The sequence below is a fragment of the Barbatula barbatula genome, assembly GCF_947034865.1.
Source record: "Barbatula barbatula genome assembly, chromosome: 1".
In the NCBI taxonomy this organism is placed as follows: domain Eukaryota; kingdom Metazoa; phylum Chordata; class Actinopteri; order Cypriniformes; family Nemacheilidae; genus Barbatula; species Barbatula barbatula.
Genome location: NC_136766.1, coordinates 14399241 through 14425089, shown reverse-complemented (window position 1 = coordinate 14425089; position 25849 = coordinate 14399241). Strand labels below are relative to the sequence as shown.

At 38.7% G+C, this 25849-nt stretch overlaps 1 protein-coding gene across 2 annotated transcripts in view; it reads right to left on the bottom strand.

The window, feature by feature from the left end:
• Positions 1 to 25077, bottom strand: part of prkdc (protein kinase, DNA-activated, catalytic subunit) — a 30191-nt gene extending 5114 nt beyond the window's left edge. For both annotated transcript variants that reach the window (XM_079457215.1, XM_079457216.1), the window contains exons 1-73: positions 24808 to 25077; positions 24409 to 24485; positions 24203 to 24307; positions 24037 to 24111; positions 23842 to 23950; positions 23623 to 23735; positions 23445 to 23544; positions 23308 to 23363; positions 23188 to 23218; positions 22942 to 23099; positions 21581 to 21727; positions 21265 to 21429; positions 20829 to 20997; positions 20693 to 20742; positions 20468 to 20599; positions 19291 to 19440; positions 18911 to 19017; positions 18665 to 18824; positions 18500 to 18586; positions 18244 to 18363; positions 17964 to 18123; positions 17752 to 17858; positions 17269 to 17359; positions 16861 to 17024; positions 16589 to 16741; positions 16145 to 16252; positions 15811 to 16037; positions 15635 to 15729; positions 15453 to 15552; positions 15177 to 15310; positions 14437 to 14667; positions 13804 to 14033; positions 13456 to 13664; positions 13240 to 13372; positions 12873 to 13031; positions 12550 to 12753; positions 12168 to 12356; positions 11916 to 12020; positions 11593 to 11760; positions 11360 to 11487; positions 11001 to 11208; positions 10629 to 10807; positions 10212 to 10380; positions 9369 to 9434; positions 9218 to 9281; positions 8899 to 9047; positions 8627 to 8764; positions 8431 to 8550; positions 8211 to 8354; positions 7931 to 8082; positions 7626 to 7757; positions 7400 to 7511; positions 7165 to 7292; positions 6942 to 7091; positions 6382 to 6555; positions 6078 to 6176; positions 5741 to 5951; positions 5124 to 5316; positions 4698 to 4904; positions 4499 to 4614; positions 4284 to 4415; positions 4003 to 4182; positions 3682 to 3893; positions 3421 to 3559; positions 2972 to 3160; positions 2656 to 2880; positions 2439 to 2547; positions 2189 to 2291; positions 1890 to 2052; positions 1469 to 1643; positions 1120 to 1304; positions 304 to 484; positions 64 to 221 (exon numbers count right to left, since the gene is read on the bottom strand). In XM_079457215.1, the coding sequence (XP_079313341.1) occupies positions 64 to 221; positions 304 to 484; positions 1120 to 1304; positions 1469 to 1643; positions 1890 to 2052; positions 2189 to 2291; positions 2439 to 2547; positions 2656 to 2880; positions 2972 to 3160; positions 3421 to 3559; positions 3682 to 3893; positions 4003 to 4182; positions 4284 to 4415; positions 4499 to 4614; positions 4698 to 4904; positions 5124 to 5316; positions 5741 to 5951; positions 6078 to 6176; positions 6382 to 6555; positions 6942 to 7091; positions 7165 to 7292; positions 7400 to 7511; positions 7626 to 7757; positions 7931 to 8082; positions 8211 to 8354; positions 8431 to 8550; positions 8627 to 8764; positions 8899 to 9047; positions 9218 to 9281; positions 9369 to 9434; positions 10212 to 10380; positions 10629 to 10807; positions 11001 to 11208; positions 11360 to 11487; positions 11593 to 11760; positions 11916 to 12020; positions 12168 to 12356; positions 12550 to 12753; positions 12873 to 13031; positions 13240 to 13372; positions 13456 to 13664; positions 13804 to 14033; positions 14437 to 14667; positions 15177 to 15310; positions 15453 to 15552; positions 15635 to 15729; positions 15811 to 16037; positions 16145 to 16252; positions 16589 to 16741; positions 16861 to 17024; positions 17269 to 17359; positions 17752 to 17858; positions 17964 to 18123; positions 18244 to 18363; positions 18500 to 18586; positions 18665 to 18824; positions 18911 to 19017; positions 19291 to 19440; positions 20468 to 20599; positions 20693 to 20742; positions 20829 to 20997; positions 21265 to 21429; positions 21581 to 21727; positions 22942 to 23099; positions 23188 to 23218; positions 23308 to 23363; positions 23445 to 23544; positions 23623 to 23735; positions 23842 to 23950; positions 24037 to 24111; positions 24203 to 24307; positions 24409 to 24485; positions 24808 to 24970 (10431 nt within the window). In that variant the 5' untranslated portion in view covers positions 24971 to 25077. The remainder of the gene's footprint in view (positions 1 to 63; positions 222 to 303; positions 485 to 1119; positions 1305 to 1468; positions 1644 to 1889; positions 2053 to 2188; positions 2292 to 2438; positions 2548 to 2655; positions 2881 to 2971; positions 3161 to 3420; positions 3560 to 3681; positions 3894 to 4002; positions 4183 to 4283; positions 4416 to 4498; positions 4615 to 4697; positions 4905 to 5123; positions 5317 to 5740; positions 5952 to 6077; positions 6177 to 6381; positions 6556 to 6941; positions 7092 to 7164; positions 7293 to 7399; positions 7512 to 7625; positions 7758 to 7930; positions 8083 to 8210; positions 8355 to 8430; positions 8551 to 8626; positions 8765 to 8898; positions 9048 to 9217; positions 9282 to 9368; positions 9435 to 10211; positions 10381 to 10628; positions 10808 to 11000; positions 11209 to 11359; positions 11488 to 11592; positions 11761 to 11915; positions 12021 to 12167; positions 12357 to 12549; positions 12754 to 12872; positions 13032 to 13239; positions 13373 to 13455; positions 13665 to 13803; positions 14034 to 14436; positions 14668 to 15176; positions 15311 to 15452; positions 15553 to 15634; positions 15730 to 15810; positions 16038 to 16144; positions 16253 to 16588; positions 16742 to 16860; positions 17025 to 17268; positions 17360 to 17751; positions 17859 to 17963; positions 18124 to 18243; positions 18364 to 18499; positions 18587 to 18664; positions 18825 to 18910; positions 19018 to 19290; positions 19441 to 20467; positions 20600 to 20692; positions 20743 to 20828; positions 20998 to 21264; positions 21430 to 21580; positions 21728 to 22941; positions 23100 to 23187; positions 23219 to 23307; positions 23364 to 23444; positions 23545 to 23622; positions 23736 to 23841; positions 23951 to 24036; positions 24112 to 24202; positions 24308 to 24408; positions 24486 to 24807) is intronic.
• Between the last annotated feature and the right edge of the window lie 772 nt (positions 25078 to 25849).

Genomic DNA, 25849 nt, shown 5'->3' with positions numbered 1-25849 from the left:
CAAATAAACAGTGCCTCTGCCATACAACATCAGTTATAGAGATGATCTCCAGCCTTCCCGCACCTCTTTGACCATTAGGTCGAGGGTTTCGGCAGGGTACAGCTCCACTAGCTGCAGTAGTCGAGGGAACTTGAGCCTGGCCTCCTCGGAGTTGAGCTTGAGGGCTTTCAGCATCATCTTCACTACATGTGCAGGTAAGGATTGAAGCTTTGAACTGATCACTAGATAAAACAACAGAGGAGCAATGCGTGTGTATTATTTTTGATTCTCCAGTTTATGAAGCCAGACGAAGCTCTCTCTTACGCTCTTCTTTCTGTTCACTCTCTCTCAGCCTTCTGTCACAGAAGTTCACCAAGGTCATGTAGGCCTCCACAATACCAGGAATGTCCACATGCTGTTGGCTGAAGGACTGCTCCTCCTCTTCGGCCTTACGAGCAGCACTGTGGAACAGATCCAGAGCCTGCATCTGAAGACTCTCCACTACCTGACACAGAAAACACACATACATATGAAAATGCATTCATTTATAATTTAAAATTGATTCACAAAAGTCCAAAAACAGCACATGTGGTCAAAAGTAGAGGTGTGGAAAAAGCTAGCATAAATGATGTGATGCTCCAATATCGAATTCTTGAAGCATTAAAGTGATAGTCCCCCCCAAAAAAATTGCATTTGTTAGTGTCTACACAATAGATGTGCATGGGGACAGTGCTGTTCGGTTACTAACTTTCTTCAAAATATCTTCTTTTGTGCTCTGCGGAAGAAAGAAAGTCATAAAGGTTTGAAATGACAAGAGGGTGAGTAAATGATGACAGAATTTTCATTTTTGGATGAACTATCACTTTAAGGGAATTGTTCACTTTCAACATACATTTTCATGATAATTTACTCACCCCGTTGTCATACAAGATGTTAATGTATTTTTTTCTTTAGTCGAAAAGAAATTAAGGTTTTTGATGAAAACATTCCAGAATTATTCTCCATATAGTGGACTTCAATGAACTCCAAACGGTTTAAGGTCAAAATTACAGTTTCAGTGCAGCTTAACAGGGCTTTAAACGATACCAGACGATGAATAAGGGTCTTATCTAGGGAAACAATTGGTTAACTAAACATCACCTGAGGGATGGATGAGGCCATTGAAAGTTTGAGAATTTTTTCTGCCTTCTCCTCTCCAAGAGTCTGCAGGGCCGAGGGACTGCGATCCACAGCACTGGCTATCAGATCATAGGTGGTGCCAAGAAGGATCTTCTGGTCACAGCATATACGAGCCGAGGAGCTTTCACTCGGTTCCCTTGTGTCCACTGTAAATATAGTGATACTACCGTGATTAAAGCATGAAACCTGGTCTGAAGAATTCACAACTCTGGTATCCTAAACTTTCAAATCATTCTTATAAACTCAGGATCAAACAAAAACAATAATGTTGACATGTGCATTGAATGTGATATGAGGGTGTAATTCATACTCAGGAGTGGAACGGTCTTGAGCAGATTATTTAATTGTTCAGTTGATCCGAGGCCAGCGCTTCTTCTGTGAGTGAAACGGCTAAAGCTGTGAACCCAGCGGAGCAGCCAGGCATCATCCGTCTTTGCCTCACGGTGGAGTTCCTTCAGCAGCTTGGTGGCCACTGGAAAGTTATTCTGTCATCAAAATCAAAGAGTTAATATCATCGCTGTTTACATACTGTGTTTTCCAAGTTAACAAGTACTTTGAATTATTTTTATTGGTTAGATATTTGACAAACACTCATAATAATAATTTGAATAATGATAATACATATAGATATACAAGGTCATATATACAACCTCATGTAACATCAAATCTGCTTTTAAATATTTTTTGAATATTTCTAAGCCCGCATGTAGACGTGAAAAATGTGACGGTACCTGTTTCCATGCGCTGTTTGCCATTTGAAGTTTCATGTTGAACTTGCAGTTCTTCACCATTGTTCCAGGTTCCTCTCCACCGACCTGGTCTGTACCATCCACCTCCATGCTGTTTTCAGGGCTGGAACTCAGCTTCTCCAAAATCTTATCCAAGAAGAAACAACTAAAAACATAAAGTTTTAAGAAAGAATGACCCGCATGAGTTATGAACACTAAATAATCTTTACAGCATCATTAACTTCAAACGATGCTAAAATGTCCTGTTATTCTCTGAACATATTTAAGAAAATGAACCTCACCGAGATGTGATGATGTCATCCCAGACATTCATGGGGTCCAGTTTGACATCTGGGTAGCGACTGGTCCACCGTCTCATCAAGAACTTCAAAGAATTTACTGAGACTGAGAAAATTGTGAAATTCATTTAAATGAATTGTATTGATGTGTGAATAAAAAAAATATGATAATCATTTGTAAGAAACCCACAGCTCGACTGAAAATAAGTCAGCCTGAGGTACTGCTTATGTAAAGATGTAGATGTTTGCTCACCCTCTCCTGTGATATAATTCAGGAAGTCTTGAATCTCAGTCAAAGCTTGAACAGACTGCAGCACAGCCAGACGACTGCGGTTCAGCAGTGGGTCGATACTCGAGTAGTTCTATATGATTCATTGATAAATAAACCAAGAGAAGCATTCAAAGCCAAATGTTTTTCATTTACATCTCTGAAAATACATGCTCTCCCTCCTTGCTTAATTGAAGCTGACCTGCATGAAGACTTGCATGCAGTTATTGGCGTAATATTTGGCTCTGTCATAGTCCTCTTGCAGGATGTACAGTAAACTCAGCTCCTGACTGTAATGGGTCTCCATGATGATCTTGCTCTCCTCCTTCTTCATAGCAGCATCGACAAAGTTGAGCAGAGCCTGATCTCTCTGTCCCAGCTGCAACTGCTTCAACATACTGCGCATCATGTGCTGCAGGTATGTGTCCTATATAAAACACAGACATCAAAGTGTAAGTGTAAATGAAATATGAGCAAAAAATAGCTCAGCTTGCAAACAAATTCAAAAGAAAGCACACCACGTGAAATGGCTCCGCCCACATCTTGTCTAGGTTGATGGGCGAGCTGTCGTCTATGTTGACTGTGGCACAGTACTGAAGAGATTTCCACTCCGTCAGGTGATCGTATGCTTCCAGTGCAGCGATCTCCCAGAAATCTTTCTCAGTGTCCGTGGGCTCACCATCGTCCCAGTCCTCTTTGTTCAGAGCCTTAATCAACAAAACATCTTTATCAGGGTTAAGGGTCAGCTAAAAAGCCATCGATTCAATGTTGAGTTCTTCCAAAATCTGATTTGCTAAGCATAATCAAATTAGCCTAAATATTTACGAAGCAAATATGTCGGGGGTTAAAACATTTAAGGAACTTTGTGAATGACAAGCCTTCTGTGGAAATGAATAAAGCTTGTGTAGTGTTGTTGAGGGCACAGATGAATGTGTGTCTATGAGCGGTAAATGCACAAGCACAATACCTCATTGTAGAGTTTTACTGCTTCAGCATAATCACTCTTTGCTTCTGCCTGTAGAGCTGTAGAAGTTATTGACTTTGTTCCAATCTTGCCACTAAAGATTCCCCTGACCACATCATAGTCTCCCAAAGACCTGTAAAGTCTACAGAGAAGAACAGGAATCAATATATAGCTGAGGAGACCATGGCGTGATAAACACAGCAAATACAACCAACAGCTGCAATGTCAATGATAAACATGAAATTAAATATCAATAGAGTTTACTTGGCGAGGTGGATCCATCTCTCTGTGTCAGGTGGCAGTTCTCGTTTGCCTCTTGCTTTTTTAGAGGGAGGTTCATCTGACGCAGCGGTTCCTTGAAGCAAACTCTCCTCCAGTAACAGGATGCCCATTGGCTGCTGCAGACTGGCGAGACAGCTGGTGCTTACATTGATCGGCTTAACATCAAGTAAGGCTTTGTGATGATAACTCATATCCTGTCAAAAGATTTTAGTTTTAGGTCAAAAATCATAACTAACAAGTCCAATATTCCTGTTTATGTAGGTTCAGGTTGGACACAATTTTATTTTTATTTTGTACACACACCTGCACGCAGGAAATGAAAGGGGGGAAGTACACAGTGCTTGTGCTGAGAAAGGTGTTTAACGTCTGCAGCAGATCCTTCATAATGCTTGCTGTTTCTTTATTAGACTTAGATGACTCCATTTCAACCAGCACCCCTGCAAACAGTGAGCTGAACAGCTGCTTCGCCATAGTAGCATCCCTCTGCGACACAAAGAAATCAAACATTTTGACAATTCACACAGTTAGTACCATTAACCCTTCGGCAATGGCAAACAAGGGTTCAAGTTAAATTTGTTGTACACCTGTGCTAGGGCTTGCAGTGGGGCTATGAGGCTGCTGTGCTGAATCTGAATATCAGGAAGATCTCCAACCCTGTAGCTGCGGTAAAGTGTGACCTGGGCATCCTGACGGAGCTTCAAATCTGCTCTCCTATCCTTCAGATCAAATTATTGCGAATTTATTAAAACATCACCATAATAAAAATTCTAGCACATTTCTGTATGTCAAAGTTATCTACCCTTTCTTTTCTTTGCGACATAATTTCTTTCTTGGCAAATCCGACGCTCTCCTTCTCTCTGTCCTTTAGAAATCTCCGCCTAAGCCTCAGAATGTCTGCACGTCTCTCCCGCTCAGCTGTATAAACAAATCAGTGATCAATTTTGTGCGTGAAAAATGAAAGAGATTAACTGATAAACTAATCTGTGTTGGTGACTGACCTGTACTCCGACTGTCTGTTTCCTCAGCGGTGGCGGTCAGACGTTTTGTACCGAACCCTGCACCCACAGCTCTCCAGGGCGCTTGAGGTCGCTCTGATCTCTTTTTCTCAAACACCAAGAGTGATGAGAGAGAATCAGATGAGAGGGAATAATCGGCCAGAGTGTCCACGCTACTTCCTGTCAACCAGTTATACGCTGACCGCCGGCCTAAAAAATTCAGGCATTCAATAAATTAAGATCGATTTGAAAGTAAACAATGATTTATAGACAGCTGAGTATCCTTACTACTGTGCAAGTTACTGTACTACTATGTTATCTACTGTATAATTATTTACGATAACAACATTGTGCAAATGGATTATGACAGTAACGGTATTATTGAATACTGGCACAAGTCTATTTTGAACTTCAGTAAGTGTTGAATACCTGAACCAGGAGCCAGAGTCTGAGAGAACTCCAGGGATGTCTGTGTGGCCCTGATCTGACCTCTCATTGTGCCTGCCTGGTTCACTCCAGCGTCTGAAACCTGAGTGCCGGGGCTCTGGGTGGCCTGGGTCTCCATAAACATTGGCGTTAGGACTGTGCTTCGTAGACGCCAATTAGACTGTATTGTGTATTCCTAAATATATAAAACATGCTGTAACTAAAGGGTTCTGAACTTTACAGTACTTTTACACATCAACCTATGTAAGGCACGCGTTCATGGACTGCCCTTAACTTCCAGTACACATTCGCAATCAAAAGAGTGCCTGTAGAAGAAAAATGGTTTCTTGGATAAACTTGTCTCTTCAATATTTTGGATTTAGATTGCGATACCAAGCTCAACCGTTAGATGTCCATATACCATATGGTTTCTTCAAATGCAATCAATCTACAGGACCCATTCAAGTTATTATACAATAAAGTAATAAAAAAGGTAATAATAACATAAATAAAATAAAATAGTTATAGTAGTATTAGACCAGAAGTTAACTTCAGTCTAGGCGTGCACATACGGTCTGTTAAGCAAATTTAAAATGAACAATTATTTTAACAATTTCTACCTGAAACTTGCACTCTGACAGTGGGAATTCAAACATGTTGCGTGCAAAGTCAGGGCTGTGACTGGTCATCTCCAACATTAGGTCTGTGACCAGGCTGAGGAACCGCTCCTCAATGCGTGATGAATAAAGCGATTTTAGCACGACGAGCATACGCTCCAGTGTGGCCAGAGGTAAGCGCCTCTCGTGACTCCAGAAATTACGCACATAAAGCCTAAAGAAGATGATTGTTGGTTGTATGTACAGACTCTATAAAGGGTGTCAATCATACACAACACATTGTTCAATGATGTCATGAGTAATTTGATCAAACCAAGTTGTAACTCTTCGGTATATTTACTGTAAACCGTGGTTCTCATCTGTCAGTCCCTGAAGAAGAGTCTCCCTAGCTGCATTGAGCACTTCCACAGACGTGCTGTCTTCTCTGCTCTCTGAATCACTGCAAGTATTTCACATGAAACATTAAATAAGTATCATATGCTGTTTGCACTTAACTATAATTTAGATGCTTTGTTATTATGTGCTAACTGTTTAATTATTTTACTCTTTAACAGAATTCAAGAATATGGCCAAATACTATACAGTTTCTTGTCGTATAAAGACTAGAAGTATTAGAGGACAGCTAAGATCTTGAAATCATTTACCTGTAGTTATCTTGAATCCACATGAGGATGTCATACATCCTCTCTCTGCAGACAGGTGAAGGATGAGACACAAATGCTGTGACTGCTCCCAGAATCTCTTTCAGCTCCTCCGGCTTTAGGCATGCCAAGATTTTATGAATGATGTCCAGACAAACACGCTGCCTGGCTTCATCCCTGAAATACACAACATGTGACAATAAGAGCATTTGTCACTTACTTGCATATTAGAAATTATATATGAGATGGACACAGATTAATATAAAGTGTCCAAGCACTAAAGGCTTCTCCAGCGCCACAAATATGTAAGAATGATCATTTATAGTGACTGCAGGATAATTCTTTTTAAACAACTGTAACTTTTTACTCTTTACTATATACTTTTAAGTGCAGAACATGCTGGTCATTTTTTTTTCTTCATAAGCTTTACAGTAGACATTTTACACTGTAAAATGTTTTGGAAGTAAAACGCAAACAACAAACAGTAATATATAACTATACATTCTTCTAGGATCAAGAACAAATATCAGGAGGGTAAGCTTTATTCAAGTACTGTGTGTAACCTGTGACTCATGATCTGTGAAAGGCCTTTGGTCTTGAGGTGCAGGTAGATTTCAGGGATGACATCAGCACGACTCAGCACACATTCAAGGCAGTGTGTTTTCAAAACGCCATGCAGCTTTGGCAGCAAATAAAACACAGGATTCACAAATCTGTGGAACATAAAGACATTAACATTTGTAACTCGCGCGCATATGCTTCATTTATATTATCTCAAAGACTTACTGATCCACGAGGGGTGGAAAGTGTTTGGACACTTTGCACAGGCAAACAATAAATTTGTCATCCACCTCCTTCTTCCTCAGTTCCATGAGCTTAGTAACAGTGATATTCAATAAGGCCCCTTTGTTTTGCTACACGGTGAAAACAACAGATGTGCTTTAGGTTCTCTTAATACTAACCATAAACAACAAGTACAAAAATTAGACTCTGGCAAAGATAAAAAAAAAGGGAAACATACACTTTGTCTTTCAGTGACGTAGTTGAGGATTAAGCCTATGATCTCGGCAGCCGCTGAGTACACCTCTTTGTATCTGATGAATGATAAGTTGTTGGCTAGAGAATGATAGTATCTGTAACATTCATGACAAAGAACAACATTAGCTTCAGCGGTACTGACCAAAACACCAATGTGACCACGGCATTTTTGAATAATGAACTAGAACACATTCAAGTGCTAATATGACCTGTCGTGGTCAATCCCGCTCGCAGCATCATAAGGTGGAAGGCTATTGGCCATCACGATGCCTAAGAGCTGCAGTCCAACAGAGTTATCTTTGCTGTTGGGATCCGTTCCAGCAAAGCGCTCATATATCAAACTGGGGAAAGTTTATATTTATGAGATTTGATTGTTGCTTCATTCAAACCTTGAATCTTTCAATTTAAAATTTTCAGTCCAAGAAACTCTCCTTATACTTTGCAATAGCATTAACATATTGTTATAATGATATTAGTAAAATGCAATCAATATGTAAGCATATGTTTTTCTTACTCATAGGGTACTGTGAGGCAGTCTTTCCAGCACTCTACAACTGTACGGATGATCTCCAGGTTGTGGCGAAACACAGGGCGCTTATTGTGAAAGCAGTTTTGAATGAGAAACCCAAGCAGCCGATTGGCTAACACTTCATCTCTTGTGTTACCCTAACAGCAAGAGATATATTTATTGTTTATTTACACAGTATTTATTGTATTAAATGCACATATACACTTAGAAAAATATACTGACAATCAATACATCAGTATAAAAACATGTCATATATTTACCGTACCTTTGGTGTGGCCACACTGGTCCAGGACAGGACAGTCACAACAATATCCACCACCATGAAATGAATGCCCTCCCCTCCATTGCTACTGGAAACCACCAACTGTACCAGTGCACCCAACCAATGCTTCGCATATGGATTAAATATCTGTAAGTAAAAGACAAACAATAAAAACAATACCGGAGAATAAAGAGAAGTAAAGAGATAATTTTGAAAGCAATACCTCCTCAGTGTTGATGATCAGCTTGGCGATGAAGAGTCTAATATTCAGTGGGGTGGAGGGATTGTTCAGCTTCCCCTGCAGGAACTTCATCCATGGAGGAAGATCATGAGGTGTTACACCCTACAACCAAACACAGCACAGATCATCAAAAGTTCACACATGCACAAAAAAGGTTGAAAAATGAAAGGTTACAAACCTCTTCTACTTTAGGGGTAATGTTGTTCCTCTGCATGTGACGCAGCAGCGCGGTCATATTGGCCATACATTCATGTTGATTCAGCTCGTCCATCTCTAGCTCCACAGTCTCATCCTGAGACAAAACTTCTTTACGCTCCTAATAACACAGAAACAATCAAAACAACAGAGAATTTAAGATTTTTGTAGGATATACAGCTGACAAACATCATAACCGCTAAAAGTCTAATAATTTCTTTGTTGCAGTCAGAACATAATGCATCACTAATGTACCCGAGTCCTGCTGGAGCTGCTTTCTCCTGATGGATTCTGGGAGTTGTAGGAGAAGCTCTGAACTCCAGTAGAGAAGTCGAACTGACTCATCTCTTCACTGAGACTGCTGTCTGCCATGTACGACTGCGAGGAGAGATATACCGGTGCATCTGCAGAATGAAGAGATGATGAATGTGAATTTTAAGAGTGTAAGAGATGTCGATGGCATCCATGAAAACTGCTTGTAAATGTATGTCTATTCAGATGTTTGTAAACAAAAGGTTAAAATGCAGCTTATTTATAATTGTTTATCAGATTGTAGGCATCTCAGACAACTCACCTCTGTTTTCCCCACTTACTTCCTTTCTGATCATAACATATTTCTTCTTCCTTTCAATTGGGACCTGTAAACACAATCAATAACGGTTGAGAAACATACCACATTTCACAAAATAGCAACAGTCCGAAATGTTCAAAAGCTGTTTACTTACATCAATCTCTATAGGAAAATTGTAGACCCTTTGTGTATCAATGAGGTTCTCAAATATCAGTTGATTCTGAAGAAAAGGCAACCACAACATTCACTAACAAACTCAGAAAAGGTTACATTTGTATTAAGTAAGAGCGCTTTTCCACAATCGCGCCGAACCGTTCTAAGCACAGTCTGAAACGGTTAAGATTATTTTTCCACGTGAGCCTGGTTCGACACGACTACAAACTGTTCTCCACTCTGAATTTTCTGAATCGTGCTAAAGAATGCACGCATTACAGGCGTTACGTCTCTTGTGTTACAAAGGCAGCGTGTTTGTGTTTACATTCTAAAATTTTCCGTTATCAGCCATGCGGTGGGAATAAAAGCATTTACGTACCTGCTGGCATGGATCGGCACAGAGTGGAACGAATAAGCAACGAGAACGATTCGCCGCTATTGTGGAAAACTGCTTCAAGTGTGTCTGTTTCACTAGGAATGTTTGACTGGCTTAAAGGGATAGTTCACCCAACATTCTGTCATCATTTAATCACCTTCGAACAGCAAAAAGTTCTGCGCACTTTTAACTATCGTTGTATTTTTTCCTACCATGGTGACTACTAATGGGCTGCGAGATCTGTTTGGTTATGAGCATTCTTCCAAATATCTTTCTCGTGTTCATCAGAGCAAAGACATTTTTACAGATTTTGAACAACTTGATGGTGAGTAAATTATGACAGAATTTCCATTTTTGGGTGAACTGTTCCTTTAAGGAAAATTGTATTCAGTGAAATGTGAAATATAGAAAAACAGTGTCCATACAGTGTTTCGGAGCACAATATGAGATAATTGACTGAATGTTTACCTTTTCAGGTTTCTCAGTAAACAGGAAGCCCTGATAGAACTTGGTCTCATTGAAGCTGCAGCTGATCAGAGCGATGGAACAGTTATAAGCAGCACAGTGATACTGTCTCCTTAACTCCAGTAGAGCAGTCTCTCCACTCATGTTCTCAGTGAAAGCCTCAAAACACGATCTGCCAAATATCACATTGTTTCATTAGGTTCAGATATCAAAATCACATTTAGCTTATTTTAGTTAATTACTTTTTTATTACTAGCTAAACATCCCTAAGAGCATAGTTCACTCATTTTCTGAAGGTGCACAAAAGCAGACATGCAGAAACGTTCAGAATGTCAAAGCGTTTTGTTGTGCACATGAAGGTGTGCATATTATGACAGAATTCTGATATTTTTAAGAAAAGACAGCACGTGTTTTACACACTTGAGGAGGTTCTTGGAAAGCTCGTTGCCTTCAGCATTAGGTGTACCACAGAAGGTGTGGTTGATAGCGGAGTTTTTAGAGTAGACTTCCTCCTTCGGCAGACGAGAGTACAACAACTCCAGCAGTTTATAACAGCCCATCTTCATCATAATTTGACTCTCAAATACTGATTCAACAGACTAAAAGAGAAAAGAACAGAAAACACAAAATATAACTTCTGAATAAAAGCGTGAAAATATGAACTGTATATAAAACACATACACACATTAAACACCATAATGTAATGATGACCTTTTTTGAACAGAAACATAAATCTGTCTGTATCATGGTAAATTTAATTTATTGATAAATCGTTTAATCTGTATAACTCACCTTGGTAACGCGTGTTTGTAGTGCAGTCATGATATCAGTGATATTAGTGATGAAGAACAGAGAGAGAGCTGGAGGGCTGCAATGAGTGGCCAATGGCAGCAGGACTCTGTCTATCAGACCCATGAGCATTGAATTTGATGGAACATCTTTAGCTTGAAAAGACTGGTAGACAGAGTTGAGCAGAAGGACTTGTCTTTCCAACTGGGACCTGACAAAGAAAGCACATAAAGAAGCGTATTTCTAAAGTGTTCTTACAGTTCATAATAATTCAAACAACATTTACCTATGTAATAAACAATACATAAATAATGTATCCAAATATCTGCAAATATAGACAAATAAAAGGTGTTTGGACATACTGGTGAGCAATCTTCATAAAGCAGGTCTGAAATAGTTCCTCCATTATATGTTTTTTGTCCCTGCACAGAACTCTAGCCATGAGCTTCAGTAAAACAGGACTCTGAGAGAGCTGCAGGGCCTCCAACAACTGGTGACATCAAAATAAGGGTTAAGTATTCAAATAAGAATTCATAAGTTTTTTTAAGACTTGAATTACTTAAGCAGAATGAGCCTTAGTGTTTAATTTGCTCACTTTGCGGATGCAGTCCATGTAGTTGTTGCACTGGAGTGAGCCGCGGGGAAACTCATCAGACTGCATGGGGAAATGTGCCGCCACCAGAGTCTCCAGAGCCCTCCTGAGCTCCTCCAGTGGCATGCTGGGTAATGTTGTAAAGAAGGGCAGCATAACCAGAGCCTGGCTCTAATAGGAGATAAATACAAATATATATATTTAGTACAAATCTCTTAACATGCACTTTTGAAGATTTAGCCGGGTCTTCACTATATTACATTGCCAATATCGACTTTAAAGATTAAATTAAGACGCTGTGTTGTTTTGTTAGCTAAACAGATTACCTTTAGATTTAAGGGCAGAGCTACATCCGTGATAAGAGCGGTAAAAGTGGTGAACACTGTATTGAAGGCTGGGTGATCAGTTTTGGAGCAAACTGACGAGTCGATCTGAAAAACACCAGAAAGTAAATCAAAAACAAACATATCTATTACAAATGTGTATTGTTTCCTATTGGTTATTTGCTTTATTAAGTTATGCATTAGCAATTCAGCTTTTACATTGCTAATAAAAAGTCTACATTCAATATCTAGTACCTGGAGAACTTTGGCGAGCAAAGTCAGGACTGAAGTTTTACTTTGTGGGGAGGCTGCAGGACCCTCCCACCACGACCTGAGTAAATCCCACCCCTTTAACACCTGCTCAGCCAACTGGGAACCTTGAGATTTTCTGACCGAGCGCTCGCGAAAACTATGATCCAACATGCCGTTGAGCAGAACACTAACCTAGGAGACAGCAGAATGAATGAACAAACGTCAATAACTTAGCACTGGTGAAAACGTTTACTAGTACTAGCTGCAATATTTGTGAAGCAATTCAAACAAATTTACTGTAGTGTGAAATTGTTAGTAAAGTGCCTTATTTCTCGTATCCTGCTGGAACAGTATTTAACTTGAGCAGGTTGTTGTGATGCCTCACCATGCTAGGATTCTGATTGGCTGACGTCAGCAGAAGCGGTACCGTGCGGTCCAGTTTGCAAAGTAACTCAGCATTGATTGATGTCTGGAAGAGACTGTAGAAATATTCCCCGTGAGAGAAGCTGAGGAAGTGAGGATTCAGACTACCGGAGAGAGGAACGGAGAGTGTGATGGTGTTCAGCAAAACACCAACCAACTGTTCACTCTGGGATGCACAGGAGAAAAAAATAAGACTTCTAAGGCGTTTTATTTGTGCATACATACATACATACGGACCTTGTAAGATTTTGTTAGGGATTCAGTACCTACAGACCGGGTACTTGCCTGATCACCCAAACAGAATGCCTGCTGCACCAGTCTGTCAGCCAACTTCCTGCTGCCAACATCCATGGAGGGCAGTGACTTCCTGGCGTTTCCAGGTGCAATACTTTTATATACACTATTGAGAAGTTTGGAACCAAGGGAGTGACCATACCCAACATCCTACAAAAAACACAATCCTATTTATTATTGCATACCTTGTTTCCATTTAGCTCTGGTCACAGGTTCAATTTGACAATATTCATAATGTCTCAAGGTTGATTTCACTAATCGTGATGGATAAAAGTCTCTACCAAATTCAAAAATGTACACGTTAATGCAAACATTACTCGATCTGGAAAAGAATGTCTTACAGTGGATCATTGGATACCTGAGTGTGCAGAACTGAGTTGAGCAGCCCAGACTGATGAAGCTGCTTACAGGCTGACAGTAAAAGATTCATGTTAGCATGACTGTCTCTGGTGTCTGCCTCATATAGATCAACAGCACACAACTCCTCCACACTGTCAGGAAAAACAAAGACAGTCAACACGCATGAGCAGACTAATAAACCAAGTATACTACAACAGCAGTAAAGAATACAAACCTTTGTACAGTAATTCTCTTCCTAATGCCACTCTCCAGTTCTGCCTTGAAATGTGTTAATGCTAAAGCTTTCAACAGAGAAATGCACACCTCTGGCAGCTGACTCATGACTTCCAGATCAGCCATGTTGAACCCAATTGATGAGGGCTCACACACCGTCAGTGCCACCATTGAGAAAAATGAGGAGTTGAAAATATCCTGCTCCATGAACTAAAAAGGGATTAAGTAGAATAAAGAAGACTGCTTTTGTTTTTTCATAGCACTTTAGGTTTAACAATTTTCCTATTTATATATTTTTCTCTATGAATAAACCTAAAATCTTTAATTATAAATTACAACAGTAATGTACCTTCCAGATGTCCTGTGGATATTTCTGCAGTACCATGGTGCAAAACTCCAACAATCGGACAATGATGGTGCACTTGCTGTAGTTGTACTGGTCTGTCTCACGGGGGCTGAAGTGTAACTGGGCAACATTACCTGCTCCGAAGCAAGCACTAGCAGTCTTTAAATCATGCATGGACAGCTCTGTCAAGAAAAATCGGACAGCTGGCAAAAAGCTGGACTTCTCGCCGGTACCTGGATGAAGAGAAGCAAAAAATAAAAGAGTGCCATAGCTCTAGTTCACTAGAGGTCATTACACATAAAAAATCAGGAAGTACTTCAGTAAAAAATGAGATTATTCTAAGAATTCTAAGCTTTACATATATACCAAGTGGGTAATTCCTAAAGTGCGAAGTTTGTAGATGTGTTTCCAATACTTTTTGTTTCGATTTTGCATTATCCACAGTTTTTAAATATTTACAGTAGAACATTTACAAAATATCTTCATGTAACATGACCTTTACTTAATATCCTAATCATGTTTGGGATAAAAGAAAAATGTATAATTTAGACCCATACAATGTATTGTTGGTTATTGCTACAAATATACCCATGCTCCTTGTGACTGGTTTTGTGGTTCAGTGTCACATTTACTCACCCAGAATCTTTTGGGGCTCAATACAACGCAAACTTGTGAAGGTGTTGTAGCAGTCAAGAGCAGCCAGCAGAAGATCCATCCATTGTAAGGTGGCTCTGATGCTAAAAGGGGTTTCGACTTCTCTCAAGGTAGGCTGGGAGAGTAAACCACCGCCCTCCAAGCACGAAATTACAAACCCTGGACCACGCTGCTTCACTTGTTGCTCCAGCCATACCAATGGAGAAGAATGACCTGATCAAAGAAGAAAGAGTGGAAATTTACAGAAGTAAACATACTGTGTGTATGGAGAAGACAAAGGCCTCCTCATTTTCTTTTGATACAGAAGTGATCTACAGATCTTTATAAATTACCTAAAATCACATCCATGCAAATTGAATTCATATTCAAGATATAATGTGACAAAACTTTACTGGAAATATAATGGAAACAGTATACCTAGTCCTACCAGTATATATTTGTAGTCAAACTATGTTCAAACTATATTGAAAATGTGATTTTCTTCTGCTGAACACAAAAGAAGATCTTTTGAAGAGCACTGGGCCTCCCAAACATTCACTGGATGGACACAAAACCACTTAGATGTTTTTCAAAATATCTTCTTTGTATTCAACAGAAGAAAGAATCATTTACAGGTTTAGAATGACATGAAAGAGCAAAAATTATGGCAGAATTGTCATGTTTGGGTGAACTATCCCTTTTAATCACTGATTTGCATTCATTGCATTTATTCTGTCGTTCACCTGGTAATAGAGGAACAAACTCATAGAAGAGCTCCATGCTTTTGTGTCTGCATTCAGTCTGTGGTCTTCCACACTGGGTCAGCAGCCACATGACTACATCTGACAAGCACACTGCCTGATCTGCAGGGAAACCTCTGAGGAAAGAGCCAGACATACAACTTCACCGTTAAAAAGAAAAAACGTTGGGTTGTAAAATAGATTTAGAAGGATGTTTTTATTGGTGATTTGAAATGAGTGATGATTAAAAATCATCTCTAATCATTCCTGGATCTGTACCTGGGTGTACGTCTCTTGGAATTCTTATTAAGCGAGTCTGCCTTGTGTTTGATGATTCTCTTCAGATGGTCCAGGGCACTACAGCACTGTTGAACAGTTCCTGTGTAGATAAAACCAAAATGGCATCCATCATTAAAGATATAAACATCACACAACAAAAGATTTGTTGACGAGAATGTTACCCAGGGACTTTTCATCCAAGTGGGCCAGGGCCAGGCTCTCAACAAACACCACCAGTACCTCAAAAGCAAACTGTTCCACCAAAGAGTTTTCTTCTCTGAAAAAGACAATAGCTTTTGAATAAACATTCACTTCAAATAAATCCTGTATTTGATTCAAACAGAACACACAAACTGACCTGAAAAGCCTGTAAATGCTGTTTAATGCAAGCGCAGCCCCGAGTCTTTTGAAGATGTTGGGGTGCAGGGCCAAGCTGTAAATGCGCTTGAATAGAGATTTGATGTTTGCTGGGCTCTTTTCCTGCTGTTTGGGGGTTGTTTGTTTAATTGACCATTTGACAAATTCCTGGATGCAGGTGCCACTAAAGTCTCTGAGGGTGCTGTCTAATGGATCCACGATTCCATCCTGTGCAACCAAAACATTGGAAGTTAAAGTCCACCACACATCACATGCAAAACATGAAAATCCCAAAAGGATGGGTTTAGATTCATTTATTGAGAAGATTTATTCACCAAAATGGCCTCCAGCACTGCAACCGTGTCCTGGCTCTCAAACTTTCTGTTGTTGGTGAACCAGTGGATGAGCTGCATCATCAGAGGTTCAAAGAGCTGCCTTGTCACCTGAAACAATGTCAAAGTTTTAATATTTGTGCCACATGTGCCAATTTAAAACCATCTAACAAACTTTATTTTATTGCATTATTTAAATTTGTCAGGGTCATAGGGAAAGTTTATGCAAAATTGTAAAAGATAAAAAATATATTTTAAAAAATGCTGGTAAACAAACAACACTGGCCCACATTGACTTCCATTGTCTGAATATAATACAACTTTTTTTGACATTTCTCGAACTATCTTCTTTTGTGTTCCACAGAAGAAAAGAGTCACATACAAATTTAGACAGAATCCTATTTTTTTAACTATCCTCTTAACATAAAATATGTTAGGGTGAAAGACCTGGTCGACATCACAAGCCAGACGCAGAAGAACAGGAAAGACTCTTCGGTGCAGGTTGTACATTGGAGGAGCAGACTTGTTGTCTTCTGTCATCTGGGCTCCTTTACCCACCATGTATATCACCAGACTGTGCAGAAGCTCACATGCTGCCACCTACACATTATTTCAGATATCACTTTTTGGTTTTAATAGATTAATAAATAAAATGCTGCAATTAAAATGTTATCTCTAAAAGACAAGATAATGTCTATGAGATGTGTGATAGTGGTTACTTTAGTTTGTCTGTCACTGGAGGACAGTGCAAGCTCTGTGACCCGTGGCAGGAAGGAGTCTAGGTAGATTACAGGTTTTATGTCTTTGAAAGGGACAGCAAAACTCAGCCTCTTCTCACTATCCCACGCTACGAAGCGCTTCATCATGTCCTCGGCTGAGACAGCTGGAGTTTTAAATTAACGAAAAGTCAAGATAAAGCTTAAAACAAGCATGAAAAATGTCAAAGACTTCAGTATATCTGTTTCTTCTTGAAGTAAATTGATCAAAACCTAATAAAATGGCATAAATCTAACTGATGTTTATATATAAAACAATGAAAACAAATAAACCAATGAAATAAAATAAAGACAAAACAATAGTTAAAAGTTATTTTGCAATCGCTCGAGTGGCACCAGAAATAAAATAACCTGTCACAAGGCTCCTGTTGAGCTGTCCTCCCAAGTGTCCAAGCAGACGTACCACTCTGCGTCTCACAGCAGCAATAGGAGACTCATCTCCCTAATAGAGATCAAAGAAACTTCAGAGCAACCCACTCAATAATCCTCATGTGCAATAAATGTATTGGCTAGATTCCCTCCACTGGCCCTTGTCAATTATGGCCTCCAAATAATCCCCACCCTCTGAATCTCGCTCTCGTCTACACCTATAGCTGGTGTGTGGCAAGCGCACCGGCGCCGTTTTACTGTGGCTGCCGTTGCATTGTCTAGTCTAGGTTGATGAAGCATACTGGTGGTGGTTGATTGTAAAGCGCTTTAGGTGTACAGGAATTCACAATACAGCGCTATGTAAATGCCTCATTCATCCATTCAAGTGTTAATACATACATACGCATGTAAACAATTATAATTTGGAGAATCAAAAACAGAAGGCAGCTAAATAATTCTTGTTACCACTGGCAAGTGTTTTGACTTCTTCAGAAGTCTCATCATGACTTGGCTGTATCCTTTTGAACTGCCTGAGGACAGAAATGTCACTTCCATTCTGCTGCCATCTTTTTCTAGTTGGGTGAAATTAATAAACAAGATGTAAAAAGTTATAAATCTTCTTATTAATAATCCTTTTTATATTTAGGACAAATATAAGATGGTTATTATCAACTGACCAGAATGACTGGTTGTTTTGAGGTAGCCGTCTAAGTGTGGCAGTATGTCGGCGTAGTGCGGCTGCATTATGGTAATGAGAATGTGAGAGGACCAGGATTCAAGAGCATCCAATGCTGCTGTGGCTAATGGAGCATGACTTAAACCCAGCCGCAGGGCCGCCTTCAACCACATGCGCACACACAAAAGAACAGTCACAATAACTACAATCATGTTTTAATTTATGGGTCTAAATTACGTAATTACTGTTAATGAAAAAATGAAAGGAAAAGTTGTAATAACCTGCAGAGCTGGAATATATGCTTTGATATCCAGAGCTACCATGTCAGGATGAAGAGACAGGACGAACATCAAACAAGCAGCCAGCAGCTCATCTTTATACTGTTTCATACGTACACAAACCTTTGAGGAGGAAGAAGAAACTTTAGCCATTCACTAATTATATTCATGTTATTAATAAGTTAACTCAATAACATATGAGAAAGAACTGTAATGGGAATAAATCACTTCAGTGGAAAAAACAGTTTAAATGTGGCACCTCCTTTCCAAACTTTGCAAGTAGTGAAAAACAGGCATTTTTTATTGAGTGGCCACTAGCAGCAGCTATTGGCCCTTCCTTTAGGTCCTATAAACAAGAACACAGAATATGTAACAAACTTTACAAACACATCAAATATTCAATATGACGGTATCTGTGTGTTACCTTAAAGTAGTGTATTTTCTTGCCAATTCCCATAGAGAGTGAGAGGAGTTTATAAAACCCGCTGACCAGAGGAAAGCGTATCGACTGCAGAATGATCTCGTGACACAGGGGGTACATCCACTGGCCAAAATACTCTGGATTTCTTGAGGGCAACAATTCACTATAAAAAGATAAAAGTTGCTTAAGTGGCAAATATCAAAAATATTTTGATATTTGACTGTATGTCATAGAAAACTGTTACGAAACCTGCAAAAGTCTACCAAATTGACAAAGGCAATGAAGTCTTTAGGTTTGCAGGCCATTAGGTTTGCTGTGGGGTCAGATGAAGGCATAAATCCAGCAGTTGCATCACTCTGTGCCGGAGAAACAAAACAATGCATCACTGAGTTGGCCACAAGATGAAAAAATACACAATCTGTTAGTGTATTTAGTACGGTCTTTAGAAATACTGTTAGCAGAAACTACTTGGAAAGCAGTGGAAAAGCATATAAACACAAAAAAAAATTTGATTAAAGAACAATAGAATTGTTCAGCTTGTGTCCCATGCGTAGCCAATGTAATGTACTGTACATTTGTATATTCTGATCTGTGTATTTGGAAATTCTGGTCCAGCACTGAAGAAATACCTCATCTGAAGCATGGACATTCTGCACTGAAAGATCAAGTTTCTCAACAATCTTCATGACTGACTGCACCAGAGCATCATATAAGTGCCGGTTTATGTCTCTCAAGTCGTAGTTCTTGGCAGCTGGAGCTCCATCCATAAATCCTGTATCCTAAATCAGACAACAATCAAACCATCTCATGGTAAATTATAATATAGTTCACATTTACAAAGTGTAAAGTAGGTATTTATCATCGCTACCTTGTTTGTCCATATTCGCTTTTTTTCCGTAAAAAACAACAACAAATTTTTAAATGATTATATGTGTTGCACTTTTTAATACTTTTCTGCGGTCAGATTTTTGCAATGGACAGTGATAAATAGAGCAAAGACAGACTACTTGTTGCATTGCTAATTTAAAACAGTATTTACAAAATTCTGAGTATTAAATGCTAAACTTACATCACATCACATCACATCAGTTTGAAGTTATACTTTAGCTGCACTCAGTTACATTATGCCATTACTTTTTTCCCTGCTTATAACATTCATCTGTTGTCTGATATCAACAACAAAATGGGAAAATTAGACCTAAACAGTTTCAACAAATGAATTTGAATTTATTGCAAGGATAGCCCCTTGAGATGTAACATCTCATTTTCAAGGGGGTCCTAATTTACTAAATCACAACTAATAACATGTAACATGTCAAAGGAGACCTGGCCCTCCCGGCTGAGACTGGTTACTCCAATGATAAATAAATTGAGAAAAAACCTTAGGAGTTTGGGTTCCTCGCCACAGGGCTGTGTTGGCTTGCTCACCGGGAGACTGCTGGTATTAGATATTTGCTTATTAGCTTAAGGGTTTGGTAAATCCTGTAAAACATCGTTCTATTCGAATGATCTTGCTTGTTCTACAAACACCATGCACTGACTGTACTGTGTTTTACCTTTTCTCATGTAAAGCTGCTTTGGAACAATGCACGTTGTGAAAAGCGCTTTTTTAAATGTAATTGAATCAATATAAAGGTGACTAATATTAATGATTTATGACCAAAAATAAAAGAGGTTTTGGAACGACAATGTGTAATAATGTAAAGTAATTATCTCAAGATAAACTAAGTTTGCGCATGAATGAAGAAAACTACTGTGTCTTTTTATAAACAAAAATATAAATGAATATGCAGAGAATATTCCTACTTTGAGGTTTTCACAGTCTAAAAGCCCTCTGAAGAGGTCAAGGTAATCCTTTGAAGAAGGAACTTTCCACTTCCCAGAGCGTACCAGGGTGGTATCCTCTGTTTGAGGATCACCAAATGAAGGACTCTTCCCCTAATCGAATTAAAACATTAGAATCTCTAAAATACATTTTAATAACATGACAATCGCAGACCACACAGGAACATTTATTTAAAAAACATTTACCTCTGACTGAAGCAATGGCTTTGAGCATACTCTGATCAGGCCTTGGTGAACTGTTTTTGAAAAAAATATGTAAAAGTGTGACCACTAGTAAAACTTTGAATGAAATCAGGGAAAAAGACCTTAAGTTCAGTCTTACCCACAGAACTGGTGAAACTCCAGAGAACTGGACCTCGAACCGCCATGGAGACAAACACCTTGATTATGGACCGACAGGTCGCGTACTGCATTCTCGGACTGTACTGAGGGAAACTGTCCATCTGAACCACAAGGAGGCGCTCTAGCACCGGTGTGTAAACTTCAGGGATCTGCAACCGTGTGTTGAAATAAAGAAAAAGGGTTGAAACAACTCAACCCACAAGTAAAGAAAGGTTACACAAATCTTTCAAAAGCTCTTACAAAAACAGCATCAACAGTCAACTAACACTTTTTGTTTCAAACTTAACTTTTAATTTAATCTATTTTTTACATGTCTAATTTACATCTTAACGATTTCTTTTCTTGTTTAAAAGATTAGTCATACTATAGCTAGATTTAATGTAATTCACAGCTCATGTAAAACAGATGTGTTTTACCCGATCAAGGTGGATTAGAACACTGGCAATGGAGTCCAGGAAACTTGGCAGCTGGTAGACGTTGTCATCGTCCTGGCCCAACTCAGTCAGGTACATCTGCTTGCAACGCTGGATCAGCTCTGTATACATCAGATCTACATCCTGAGGACACACCACTTTACACGGCTAGAAGCAAACAAACACACAACAAAGATAATCTTCAATCCTTTGATCCTGACAAAATAGAAACAGCAAACCAAAAACAAGTACTTTATATGTAGCTCAAAATTTCTGGCCTTGTAGGTATTTTTACATGCAATAAGAGAGAGAAACAAACCGCAGCAAAAAGGCCATATCCTCTAATAGCAATGGAGAGTTCTCTATTACTGGACTCCGTGGTCCTGATGATAGCGCAGAACTTCTTCATAAAGAACTTCAACTTGCTTTTGTGCAACTCACTGTTCTCTGCCACAAGTGTGGCAACCTTTACAAAAACAACAAGAGTTTGATGAGAAGACAGCATCAGAATTAAGTTTTACAAATTTGAACTAATAAAAAATAGCGATAGATGCTATTCACACTAAGTTTAAATGGCAGTAGGTTCGGTTTACAATAAGGGAAAATAGCAGCATTTCTTAGCGACATGCTATTTACAGTAACCAAAAATAGCTGTATTTTCTTTGGATTAGGTAGAAATAGTAGCTAGATGCTATTGGTAATAGTGGCATATGACGTTACAATTTGCACCTCAGTATTGTTGTGCATTAAACATTATGCAATAATAACAGAGTTCAAATCATTATATTTATAAAAAATATTAAAATGATGGCAACTTATTGAGATATTAAAGCCCTGCACCTTAAGTGTAAATTATAGTCGTGCGTAGGACCTACGCCGTGCGCAGAGCCGCGCGTGCCCTACACGAAACCTCTACAAAAATGTAACAACGGGTCAACTCAACGTGGGCCGTAAGCGCTGTGATTGGTCGGTTTGGCAGCATCGTAGATGTGACTAGAACAGAAAATTCACCCTCTGTCTGTCTTGTCCGGTTCACAGGTCGTACATACCATCTCCTTCGACGCCTTCTATGGTTTCTACCTTTTTGGTTAAGTAATTTAATTAAAAGTCGATCACTTCGAACAGCTCCAACTCCCTTAAGATGCGATCAGCTTCTATTGCCGTTTTGTAAACACTAGCATGCCGTTAAAACATAAAGAGCCAACTAGCATTTAGGCAGTGTAATCAAAGTACAATGCATACTCTCAATGCAGAACAATAAATGTCCACGACGGTGTCGTCTACGTACGTAGGTCCGACGTACAAGTTAAAATTTGCCTTAACCCTAAACCTAAACTTTATGAATAAAAATGTATTTCAAGTCTTAAATCCATTTAATTGAAAACCACTGCCTTTATGATCTGTAATGTGATAGAAAAAGGTAAAACAGCATTTGTGAATTAGAACCCTGGTCTCCATGCCAAAGCTAAACAAACTTTGCACCTTACGCCACTGGAGTCGCTGTTTGACATGGTGGCGTTCATACGCTTTCTCTATTCCAATCACATATTGGTGGGTAGAGCTAATGCAAATAGTCTCTGCCAACAAGGTGGGCTATTTGTACTCCGTGTAAATAGACACTCCGTAAAAAAATTAATACAAAAACATACATAATTGGATACTCTTAAAAAGAGAACATACCTGCTTCAGAAAAGACTCAAGAGCTACATAACTACTCTTTTTCAACTCTCCATTGATATGTCCACAAAGTTTGGACATAATGTCAAAGATTGACACATAATTATCCATGAGACAGCTGCCGAACTGGATTGAATGCTTAGCAAACAGTTTGAGACCGGCTGTTAAGAGTTAAAAAGAGCTAAATGTCATAAAACATATATACAGTATACACACATACAGTATATGTCAAATTCAAATGCTACTCACCAAAGATGACTGCATATCGTTTCATATCAGTCTAGAGACATAAAGGAGGAAAAAGAGAATTTATTAAGGTCAAGAGATTGCATCAAAAAATGTGAAACTGATCTGTGGATTTACTCCTACCTGTGGACAGATAGCCTTCAGTGCATACGCAAAAATGTCTTTTGACATAACTGGGTCTGTTTTAAACAAAAGAAAGGGCATATTTATATAATTTGAATAACTTACTTTTATTTACACATAAAAACACACTGACACACCTTCCTCCATTGATTTGGTGAAGTTCACCATCAGAGCTGCGATTCCCTTCAGACATCCAGCAACAACAGGAAATTTTGGCTCTCTTGTAGTAGATGTCATCTGAAATACATTCACTTAGCATTTGTAACAATTCTGGACACCATTGTGCATTTCCATATGTAGAAGGAACACTTTTACCTGTCCTTTTAGTTCTCCCAGGTAGGCTTTGTAGAGTTTGTCAGAATTATTGACCATCTCACTGGGCTGCACTTCACCCAACACTCCAAGAAGTTCGTAAATGTAACCAAGCACTAATTATAACAAAACACAATTTGTTACAATGCAAGTTTCAGTAGTCTGTTACAGTGTTCATTTAAAAAATATCTATAAAAAATGATTTATAACAACAGAACTTGCCTGTATCAGGTAACTTATTCTTCTGACATAACTCTCCATAAAACTTGTTGAACATATCGCCAACTTTTAAATCCTGGGTGACGCTAGAGTCCTTTGTGATATACAGTATCTACAAATTGTATGAATATAAAAATTCGACACCATCATTATCTTAAACAGTGAGTGTAAAGTACCAGATTCAGGTAAAGGACTCACTTTGATAAGCAGATCTAAAGCAGGGCTTCTGCATTTTGCAGCTTTGTCCTTTGTGTAGACAACAAGACACGTTTCCTATCCATACACAGAGCAAAAATGTGTTAAACTTGTGTATAATGTTGGAATAATTTCCAGGGTATAAGAAGGAAATACACTGACAGGGTACCTTAAGGTCGACAGCGTAGTTCTTGTCCCATCCTCGGACAACACCTGACATTCTCTGCAGAAAGGCCCCCAGAAAATTCAGAATGTCCACTCTTGCATCCCGTAGCTGTAGAAAAAAATCATATTATCAAGAGTCATATTATGTACAAGAAATATTTCTGACATCATTATGATTATTGTTAGAAGTGATATATAAACATCTCGTACCGTCTCATTGGCAAGAGACTTTCGGAGAAAGCTAAGCAATCCTTCTTCCTTTGCAAAAAGCAAAGATGTCTGAAATACTAACAGTTTGTAAAGTGCTGTTATTAGAAAATGCATGTCAGACATCACACAATGAGTAACTTATATGCATAGTACATCAATTTACAATATCCATGTTCTGTCAATTTCAGCTATTTCTGGGAAAACATTACTTGTGAGCATATTACTATTATTGAGTTAATGTACATTACATGTACTGCAAGGCAATATTGATCAAATAAATCCTTATTCCAAGGGTGACACAGTTAGTTTGGAAACTTTGATAAACAGGCATGTGTGTAAATTATCCTTATAATGCTATAAACACACCGTGCAACGCTTTTTGCATGGATGAGTTCTTACCCAGTTCGTTCTCGACCTTGGTGTTCAAACAATCTTGCCCGAGGTCTCCAATAATGTCATGACAGATGAGCGCGGCGTTTCTAGTCTCTGTGTCCGACAGAAATGAATGTAGCTTCAGCAGATAGCCCTGAATCCCACCTACTGTGGAAGTATCGGAAGACATTGTCGCCTCTCCCTTGCTTACATGAGCAGTTATGTTTTTTTGTACTCATGTAAGAAAAGTGTTCATGCAGCAGGGCGGCAAAACAGAACAACACATACATGCGCGCGTGCTCACTTCCGTAATAACGTCACACTCTGGAGAAAAATACCCGTAACAAACGTCAGGTGTCGCTGCTGACACGCGACTGCTTCACGTTAAGTCAATCTTTTTTTCACGATAAATAATTTTGTATTATAATTACACTGTGTATATAGTTTATATAGTAAATATGGAATGTATAAAGATTCTAAGATGTAATACCTATTTTTATCAATTATTTAAAAAGGACAATAACGACACAAAATATTTCAGTAAAAGCAAATAGCCAAATTGTTGGCTTTTCTAAATTATTTTCTGAAAGATGAATGCCGGTGTAATGTTGGAAATAAGACTTACCTTCTGTGTTATTTCTTGTTATTGTCTTGTTATTGTCAAGCATAACAGCAGTTAAACATGTTTTAATAAAAAATCCTCGATATGAAAACAAACAGTATCCAAATGTATCTAAGTGCAGTTGATATACATTAATTTTATAGCTGTTTATTTCGTGCATTTCACTATGTATCATCAATTCTGAGACAAGGGTAAAACTCTATTTTTCTATCAAATGTAACTAAATCACATGTCAAAAAACAATTGTTAGACTCAAATAAGAAGTTTAAACATATGAGTCTATATCAACCAGACGCTTGTTCTTAATATCCACATTTGTGACCCCGTAGGTGTGTGTGTTTATACAATGCTTTAAATGTTTGATAAGAAACAAATTTATTTCTATTATTTATACTTGAACTGCTGTATTACACCAGGATTACATTACATACGTTTTCTGTGGTATCT